The sequence below is a fragment of the Lontra canadensis genome, unplaced genomic scaffold (assembly GCF_010015895.1).
Source record: "Lontra canadensis isolate GAN:19392208 unplaced genomic scaffold, GSC_riverotter_1.0 scaffold88, whole genome shotgun sequence".
Lineage (NCBI taxonomy): Eukaryota > Metazoa > Chordata > Mammalia > Carnivora > Mustelidae > Lontra > Lontra canadensis.
Window position 1 is genome coordinate 7,303,311 of NW_022631082.1, and position 9,713 is coordinate 7,313,023.

Below are 9,713 nucleotides of genomic sequence, written 5' to 3' on the forward strand. Positions count from 1 at the left end.
ATTTTATTTTATTTATTTATTTGTGGAGAGCGCACAAGCAGGCAGAGGCAGAGAGACGTAGGCTCCCCGCCAAGCAAGGAGCTGGATGCGAGACTCGATTCCAGGACCCTGGGATCATGACCTGAGTCGAAGGCAGCGGCTTAACTGACTGAGCCACCAGACATCCCCTAAAATTTTATTTTTAAATGTTGAGAATACTATATCAATTACTGAATTTTAAGCACGCTTAAAGTATGCACCAGTGACTGCCTCAGTCGCCTCACCCTAGTCCGAGAGTAAATTTTGTGTACGAAGGGCATAAAACTACCCTTTACAAAACAAACGAGTTCTTCGTAAATGTTATATTAATATTATAACCTTGACTTGGAAGTTTTGGGGAAGGTTTGCGTTATCGGCTCCTGTGAGCGCTTATCCCTTCAATGCTTTGCCACGTTGTGTCCTGTGAGCCTTTTCGCCCCGCGTCCCCACTGTATCCCATCGTGCCCTGCGCCTCCGGCTGCGCTTGCGTACAGCCCGCCTTTTCCGGCGCATCCTATATCATGGCGCAGGGACAGCGCAAGTTCCAGGCACGGAAGCCGACGAAGAGCAAAGCAGCGGCAGCGGCCTCCGAGCGCAACCGGGGCCCGAGGAAGGGTGGTGAGGAGCTGTCAGGGGTCTGGGGGGCGAGGAGGGCCTAGGGCTCCCCAACCTTACGCGACTGCGTCTCTTCTCAGGTCGTGTGATCGCCCCGAAGAAGGCGCGCATCGTGCAGCAGCAAAAGCTCAAGAAGGTGAGTGGGGGTGCGCGAGCGGCCAGGGAAGGACCCTGGAGGCCGGTACCTGCACCCGGTGGAGGAGCCTGGAGAACTCAGGTCTCCGAGTCTCAGTTTTGACCCCTGTGTCATGGGTACAGGAACATCACATACCACATTCAGCGGGCCTCAGAGGAGCAAGGCCCGCAGAAAGTCTATACGCACGTTAGCTGCTGTCGCTGTTATCGTTGTTTACAAGAAGTCCGGACGGGAGGTGGCGTGGCAAAGTCGAAACCCCAGCTTTGCAGAAAGGCAGTGCTGCGTGTGGTGGAAGCCCTATTAACAGCTAGTATTTATTTTTGTTTTTAAGATTTTATTTATTTATTTGACAGACAGCGAAAGAGGGAAGAACACAAGCAGGGGGAGAGAGGGAGAAGCAGGCCTCCCGCTGAGCAGGGAGCCCGATGTGGGGCTGGATCCCAGGACCCCGGGATCATGACCCGCGCAGAAGGCAGACGCCCAATGACTGAGCCACCCAGGCGCCCCAACAGCTAGTATTTCTTCACCCTGAGTCTCTTAACCTGTAAAATGGTCATAGTAATAACACCTTTCTCCCACAGTTGTAAGAATTTAATGCCATGGGGCACTTGTAAAGCGCCGAGAACAGCACAGGACACAAATGAACATTACCTGCGTTGGTTGATATTTTTGTGGTTGTGTTTACATGCAGCTTCTTTACATAGGTGGGTAGGGTTGAGTTTATAAAGAAGTTTAAGGAGATTTGAAACTGGTTTTACTGGAGTCAGATTTGAGTTCAAATTGTACTCCACACTACCTAATATGTAATCTTGAGCAAATTCTTAAGTTTCTCCCAGAGCCTCGGTTTTCTGAGACCTGGGTACCCAGCGATCTGCTTACCTCCATTTGGCTGAGAGAGGCGGGCTGTCTCACAGGCATCTCAAACTCAGCATCTTCAAAACGAAGCTCTGATCCCTCTCCTTCCCTGACATGACCCTGACACAGTCTTGATTCAGGAAGATTCTGTCCTTCGAGATCATCCATGATTCTCTCTTTCTCTGATCTCTGTGTATAATCTCATCCTTTTTGTGTTTGGTATTAATCTAGAATCCACCCATTTACCGCCTATCTGGTCCCACCTCATCAACTACTACCCGTGACATCCTCCCTGAGCCCCTGCCTCCTCCCACAGCTGCCAGAGGGCGCCAGTGAGCACCCAAGTCTGGTCCTCTTCTCAACCAACTGAGCCACCCAGGTGCCCCCTGGTCCTCTTCTCAGAGCCTTCAATGTCTCCCACCTCAAGAAAAGCCCAAATCCTCTCCATGGCCCACAAGGCCCTGCATGATCTGCCCTTGTCACCTCCCTGCCCTCCTCCCACTCTTCCCTTGCTCACTGGTCCCTTAACAGTTCTTATCCCACCTCAGCACTTTGGCACCAGCTGTTTCCTCTGCCCAGATTCTTCTCCCAGAAATCCACATGGCTCCCTTTCTCAGTCTAGTCTGACTGCAGGCACTGCTTTTGAGCAGCTGTCCCCTGTAACATGGCACCCCTCACTCATTATCCTGTGTTCTTTCTTGGCTGGCAGCGCTTACCTTCACTTTACCCTAGCGAATCATGGGCATTTATGTCGTCTCACACACACTGCGTGCCAGTTTCCAGAGGGGAGAGATTTTTCTGTCTTATTTGTTTGCTGTGGTTTGTCCCGCACCCAGTTATGTGACAGTCATGGTGGTCATAGTCGTGGGAACTCATAGGCAGGACAGGGAGGTTTGGGAGATATGATCAAACTACCACTTTTGGACCCAAACCCCTGTGCCTTTGCTTGTTCCCATCTTTGTGTCTCAGAGCCCCAGTCCGCCATCTGCCAGGCAGAGATGACATGGGCCGGCAGGGACTGCTGCCTGGAAGCATGAGACCAAAGGCTCTGGGCATGTTCCAATCTCCCATCCCTCACCTGTTTGGGGAGGTCTGGGCAAGTGCCTCCTCACTACAGGAACCTGTATCTCCATCTGTAAAATGGGGCTGAGTGGAGGTTTAGAAGCTGAGGTCCAGAGACAAGAACAGGATTTTTTCTGTGTAACGCCCCCAAAGAGTGCAGGGCAGAAGCAGGACTTAAACCCCAGATCCTCGGATACTGTTTCGGGGGGAGTTGCTCATCCAGCCCCCTGTGCATTCTCAGCAGAGAGAGCATGGCAGGTTAGGTGCTCCCCTCCCTCCACCTCAGGTCCCAGTCTCAGTGCCCTGTGGTTCCCCCCCTCAGGACCTGGAGGTTGGGATCCGGAAGAAGATTGAACACGACGTGGTAATGAAAGCCTACAGCAGCCTGCCCAAGAGGCTGGCACTGGTAAAGGCCCCTGCCAAGAAGGAGGCAGCCTCTTCCTCCTCCACCAAGACACCTTCCTAAGGACACCAGCCCATTGGAGGCCATCGACACAGCCTCCATGCTCAGCCCTATGCAGGTGACCCCACAGGTGGCACTGCAAGGAGGAGCTGGGTTCCCCGGAGCCTTGGGTCACATGTACCTCAAGTTTCATTTGGGGTCTAGCCCGTGAGCAGGTGATCAGCAGACCTGGAGTGGACTGGTCAGCTTCCCAGGGTGCCAGGGGCTGCAGAAGGAAAGGAAATGTTCACCAACTTCCTGCATCCCCCTCCTCTGGTCTTATATCCACTGGTTTAACCCAGAGCAATAAACTTGTGATTCCTCCTGCGTTCCCGTGCTCCTGGGAGTGGGCCAGTGCTGGGGCTGGGGACCAGGTGCCCCAGTTAGGTGAGTCCCATCAGTTCCCACCAGAGACCAGCCATGTGCCCAGGGAGGGACCAGTGGGCTTCTGCACCTTCGCCCCTCCCATCCTGGGTGACCCCACCAACCTCCTCACTTGCCTGCACACCATCAGCAGGCATGCCTGGGTCACCACCTCTACCTGAGATAAGCCAGGCGTCTTAGGGAGCCACTCTCCCGTCCATAGGACAGATGCTGAAGCCACCTGGTAGGGACTCAGTGCCAGTCTAACCAGAATGTACCTGGGAACCGCTCGGGGCCCCCTTGATCTTGAAAGCCCTAACAGCTTGTGTTCATGTAGTACCACCAGTGGTCCAGGCACTGTTCAAGTGTTTTCCACGCCACCTCAGCCCTTGTGATGCCCTGGTTAGGTCGTGTCATCGACAGTACAGAGCAGAGATTTGCACAGCCACCAGCAGGTTCCCCGCTCCCTGCTGACCAGCTGCTGTCTCTTCCAGACCAAGATTCTGTCCTGCTTCTCCTAGGCCCCTCCATCATTGCTTGGTGGTGGTTTGCCGGACTGGAATGTGCCTGAGATTAGCCAAGAAGCTGACAGCCTTCCTGCCCCGACCCCTGCTGGGGTGTGGGAGTGGGTCACGGCTCAAGAATTAGGCCACAGTCAGGGTGACACTGAGCCGCTGCCTTGGGGGAGGTGGCGGTGCCTGGGAGTGACTGGCCCCTGGCCAGCGAACCCACCGCAGACAGCTTTTCTGGTCCCACATGGTGGTGGTCAATGACTTCTGAACTACCAACATTTTTCTACAAGGTCAGGGATAACCACTGTGGAAAGCGCTTCACCTAGAATTACCGCCTGCCCCGGCTGTTCCACTCCAAGGCACATGCCCAGAAGGGTTGAGAGCAGGGACTTGGCCAACAGCTGGTACGTGCATGTTCACAGCAGTGTCAGTCACGGTCACCTAAAACTAGGAGCAACCCAGGTAGCCCTCAAAAACACAGGGGGCGGGTAGCATGCGTGTCTGCACTGGGACTATGCTTCCGCGGTAAAGAGGTAGGAAGCTCCAACGTGCTACAACATGGATGTCCCCCAAAGATGTGCTGAATGAAAAGTCAGCCACAAAAGGCCATTGGCTGTAGGATTCCATTGATGTGAAATGTCCAGGCAAATCAACAGAGAGCAGACCCTGACTGGGGCAGGGCGGGGGGTGTCCATGATTGATGCAATTGCTAATGGGTACTAGAGTCATGTTTTGGGTTTTGGGTTGTTTTTTTTTTTTTTTTTTTTAAGATTTTTATTTATTTATTTGACAGAGTAAGAGAGGGAGAAGCAGGCTCCCCACTGAGCCTCTGCCTTCGGCTCAGGTCATGATCTCAGGGTCCTGGGATTGGCCCCATATCGGGCTCTCTGCTCAGCAGGGAGCCTGCTTCCCCCTCTCTTTGTGCCTGCTTGTGATCTCTCTGTCAAAAAAAAAAAAAAAGGTTGGTTTTATACATACAGTGAGCAATTTCACACAAAAAATACGGATTTACATTTTGAAATACCAGAACTTGCAGCAGCTGTGCCCAAACTGATGGAAAGACTGTCCTGGAGTTTCCCCGGACCCAATGCTCAGGTTTCAGCGGGGGTGGGCTTGGAGGAAAGGAGCTGCAGGACTGGAGGGCAGGGCTGCGTTCAGGCGTGTGACCTGCACACCCGCACACTTCCTTTAGCCCCACTCAGGCAACCCCAATGCTTGTGCCATCTGCCCACAGCGCAGCGGCATCTCCCCTAAGCAGGCAGTGAGTGGCTTCTGCCTTTCGAGATGGACCCCCTCTGCCCACGGAGCAGATTGATTGTACACCTGTTCTGTGCCAGCCTCAGCAAGGGAGAGCTGAGGACTGACATCCTAGTGGGGAAAACAGAAAACTGGGAAAGCCAGCCAAGGCTGCCCCCTGCAAACCCCCCCGCTTCTTCTGTCTTGCCTCCTGCAGTGGTTCCCTTCCCCTCCCGGATGTCCCCTCAGAGACCCTTCCTCTGCCCTCCCGCACCTCCACCCCCAGCAGTGGTCACTCCACATGGCTCTAGGCTTTTCTCTGGGTCTTTGTCCACTGCTGTGTCCCCAACACCTAGGACGGTGCAGGAGGTGCTTAATGAACAGGTGTTCATTGAATGAAGGAAGTCATGAATTATTTCCCCTTTTTTTTTTTTTTTGCGAGGAAGATTTTGCATTTCAATGAATCAGTTCTGATTATTCAGTGCATCGTCTCTATACAACACACCCTTCCGGGTTAGCTGATTCATAGCATTGTCTTTGAACTCTTAGTTCTGTAAATTGTAAGCAACTGATAGCAATATAAAACCACTTATCTGTAGACATGCAAATTCCATCCCGGCCAGCAGAGGTTTCGTTGACAACCCTCCTCCACTACAGAAAAAACAGTTTGCCCCCATCTGCACGTTTATTTGCGCAAAGTCTGATAATATGAAGTGCCTGCTCTCCAGACTGTCTTTGAGCCGTATAACATCTGCCTCATTCCCACATGAGTTTAATAAAAATGTTAACCTGTGTCCATCTTTATGTGCCTATGAGAATCATGATTATTCCCTCTTCTGGAAATTATTTGTTAACCTTTATCTGGAATCTCAGAAGAGTGAGCACTGGGACACGGTGAGCTCCAACTGTCTTCTGGCCCCTCCCTGGGCCACCAGGAGGCACATGGAAACCAGGCCAAACCCACCAAGGCCAGGGGTGCCCAGGTGGGCCAGGGACTCCTGTAAACCACCTCCCTTTGTCCCTCTGACCCTCCGGACAATGCCAGCCCTTTTGAGGAGGACCCCAGGGGCAAGGAAGGGCATTCAGGTGCAACACATATGAGGTCTGGAATGTCAACCCACTTGTTCCCCCTTCTCCCCACTCCCTCGGCCTCCCCAAATAGCCTCACTGCCCTGCATGACTTTTCCCTCTATGCTTGTTCCTTCCCCCTGTCCACAGAAGCCCAGCACTGGTGCTGAAACCAAGAGCCCCAGACTCTGGAAAATACCTATACCTTGAGTGCAGTACCAGTTTCGGCCCCTTCCTGGCTGTGTGATCTTCAGTAAGTCCTGTCACCTCTCTGAACTTCTGTTTGCCCATCTGTAAAATGGGGATCCTAACACCCCTTCCTCAGTGTGGAGACTTCTGGAGCCTGAGGGCTGTGAGAGCTGCCTTTGTCCAGAGAGTGGAGAGCAAGACTAGTCACTCAGCGTGTCCTCTCTTGCCTGTCACACTGGCCCTCCCCACAGAGCCAGAGAAGTCACTAGATGTGGCTTTTTCAGCCTTTCCTCTCCTGTGTCCACCATCCCCCTCCGCCTGAATGCCCACTTCTCCCAATGAGGCCCTGACGCTTAGCCCATGAACCTGTGTTCCAAAAGGGAAGAAAAGAAACGAAAGAAGTAAATCTTGCCAGTTGGGCAGGCCAGAGGGGCTGCATCAGAACCAGGAAGCGAAACTGCCCGGGCTGGTTTCCTGCCTGAGTCAGCAAGGGCACGGGTTGTGCGGGGGGCTGGCCAAAGACTGGAACCCTGGAAAGTTAGGGTGGGATGGCCACAAAGCTGCCAGGGGGCTGCTTTTCCCCTCCAACTGAGTCTCCAGGGCCACCCCATTTCCCATGCGTCTCAAGGACATGTGGGTTTGGGATCCGGAGCTGTGGATGCCTAGACAGTGAGCTCACAGAGGTCGGGCGGGGTAAACGTGCCTTCCATCTTCCTGCAGCCCAAGCTCCCTGGCTGCATGGCGAAGGCAGGACATGTGGATGGCTGGAACCCTGCTCCCAATCTCTCCTAACTAAAAGCGTTGCTAGGAGGAGATCTAGCCAAGAGACTCCCAGGACCCTTTCTGACCTCATATATTCTCTGGAGATCACTGTGTGGCCTTGGGCAACTTTCTGACCTTCTCTGGGCCTCACTCCCCTCATCCATAAAATCAGGAAAATGGAGCAGAACGTTGGGGCTTCCCAAACTCTGTGCGTTTGATCCCTAGCCAATGTGACAGAACCAGCCCACCCACAGGGCTTGAATGCTGGCCCTATCTTTCCCCTGCTGGGGGCCTCGGGCATGTCACCTGACATTTCTGGGCCTGTTTTTTTCATCCCAGAGATGGGGATGTTGACAACGTTAGCATCTATTGTTAGACGATAAACATCCTCACTCAGTGAAAGCCCAGTCCTGGTTCCTCCTAGAGTAGACAACAGACCAGAGCAGCCTCCAGTGACTTCTCTGATTTAACACCGGGACCCAGGCTTAGCTGATATAGCCACGCACCAGATGCTGAAGAGGACTGCTGGTAAGGGCAGCCCCAGGGCCCTGTTTGCGAAGGGAGCAGCTCACATGGGGCTTTGCTGAAGTCCTCCATACCTCTCCCCACACCCCAGTGACGCCTTCCCTATCAGTCCATCTTTGCTGCCAATCCTTTGTAAGAAAGGCACAGGGCAGTAAGTCTAGGGCTTCCTGGTCTGGGGGACTTCAAGCAAGCACTTCCCCCTCCAAGCCTCAGTTTCCTCATCTGCTGAATGGAGCCCGCGCTCTCCACTTTGCAGCACTGGTGGAAGGCTGAATCGCAGTAACACCCGGGAGCAGCGAGGGCACCACCGAAGCAGTCAGACGCCATTGCCATTATCCGCGTCCTTTCTGTCGCTGTCACTGTGGCAGGCTGTGTGGCAGGCTGTGCCTCAAGACTGCTGCTGTCCAATAGAAGTTACAATGCAAGTCATATATACAGCTTTAAATGTCCTGATACCACATAAAATATAAAACATAAAAGGAAACAGGTGGAATTAATTTGAATAATGTATTTTATTTACCCAAACTTACCTAAAATATTCTTTTTGATATGTAATCAATATAAAAATTGTTTTCAATATAAAAAATGCTTAATGAGCTATTTTACTTTTTTTTTTTTTTTTTGCCTACTTAGTCCTTGAAAATTCCATTTATAGCATAACCCAATTCGGCCCAGCCCCATTTCGAGGACTTAGAGGCCACCTGTGGTCAGTGGTGACCCTCCTGGACAGCACAGGTTGGAGGGAGTTTCCCGAATGGGGAGCTGGGGACCGGCCACAAAGTGCGGCTGGAAATTCCTGGAGGGAAAAAGCCAGAGTTTCCATAAACGGTGGGTATACTGGGGGCAGCGATCAGGCCACACTTAAGGACCAACCTGGGTTGTTCAGCTTCGTAGACGTTTCAGCGGAATGGAGCAGATTATGAGTTGGTTCAGTAGGTAAATTCACATGGAGTCACTGCTGTATGCCCGGGGCTGTTCGGGTGCTGGCGGCGTAGCAATGCACCAATTACACTTACTCCTGCCACTGGGGGTCTCGGTGGAGAGGGAAGAGACAGAAATCAAGCAAGTGCTGAACTAGGTAAAGAAATGTAGCGATCGCGGAGAAAAGTATGGCGAAGGGTAAATGTAGGGTTTTCTAAGGACAGGGGGAGACGAAGGATGGCGTGGGCCGCGGGGCGGGGCTGGCTATCAAGACCACGGGCGGCTTCCGGCAAGAGAGGGTGGCCTGGACGATCGGATGTGATAAGTATTAGTTGAACCTTTTGAAACTGCCGTCTTAGTAGGTCGAAAATCAGCCATTTCATATGACTCAATTTAATATTCAGGGCACAGAATGGATTGAGGGTTCTTAGCTTGGGGCATGGGTTGGGCTCTATTTCTAGAGAACAGGTCTGTGGCCCCCAAGAGCTCAACCGAGGGGCCTGTGATCCCCTCCACCCACCCACCCCAATCCCACAAATATCAAAATTTGACTCCGCGCCCAGAGAGGCTGAGAGAGTTTCTCGCCTCGCACAGCCCAGAGGGAGGAGGGGCTGGGAGGCTGCCTTGGAATCCCGCCGCTCAGTCTCGCTCCCCGGCCGAGTCGTGTTGATTGTCCCCTTGCGGAGCCCGGAAGCGACCCTCAGTAAACAAAGCCGTGTGTGGGCGCAGCCCCAGCTGCCCCGGGCGCGCTGTCCAGCCGGAGGGGGGCGGGAGAGGAATGTTGTGAATGAACCGAGGGCCCGCCCCGAAACTCCGCATAAGGCCGGAGCCGCGGGGGGCCCTCCCACTATGATTGGCCGCCGGCGCCCCATGATTGACAGCACAGCCCTATGAGCGTTCTGATTGGGCTTCCTCGAAAGGACAAGCAGTACATCTAACGAATGAACAGCAAGAACTTGAGGACGTGTCTGGCGGTGCAGCCAATAGCGGAAGAGAGCCACGGAGGCCG

The 9,713-nt window shown here is 53.2% G+C and overlaps 1 protein-coding gene across 2 annotated transcripts; it reads left to right on the forward strand.

Moving 5' to 3' along the window:
- Positions 1-492: 492 nt before the first annotated feature.
- Positions 493-3,455, forward strand: CUNH19orf53 (chromosome unknown C19orf53 homolog). Of its 2 annotated transcripts, none has more exons than XM_032835868.1 (3): positions 493-636; positions 714-769; positions 801-1,112. In XM_032835868.1, exons 1-3 carry the CDS (start codon positions 540-542, stop codon positions 1,071-1,073), a joined length of 426 nt encoding a protein of 141 aa, XP_032691759.1. In that variant the 5' UTR covers positions 493-539; the 3' UTR covers positions 1,074-1,112. The 2 variants fall into 2 exon arrangements, with proteins under 2 accessions (XP_032691759.1, XP_032691760.1); XM_032835869.1 differs by lacking the exon at positions 801-1,112 and adding an exon at positions 3,009-3,455 and having other exon boundaries at positions 505-636.
- The last annotated feature ends 6,258 nt before the right edge of the window (positions 3,456-9,713 follow it).

Excerpts from the sequence above, each read along its gene's own strand:
- CUNH19orf53 (XM_032835868.1), top strand. The coding sequence starts at position 540 with ATGGCGCAGGGACAGCGCAAGTTCCAGGCACGGAAGCCGACGAAGAGC. Across the intron at positions 637-713 it reads CCGGGGCCCGAGGAAGGGTG|GTCGTGTGATCGCCCCGAAG; the intron begins GTGAGGAGCTGT and ends GTCTCTTCTCAG. Across the intron at positions 770-800 it reads AGCAGCAAAAGCTCAAGAAG|GACCCTGGAGGCCGGTACCT; the intron begins GTGAGTGGGGGT and ends CGGCCAGGGAAG.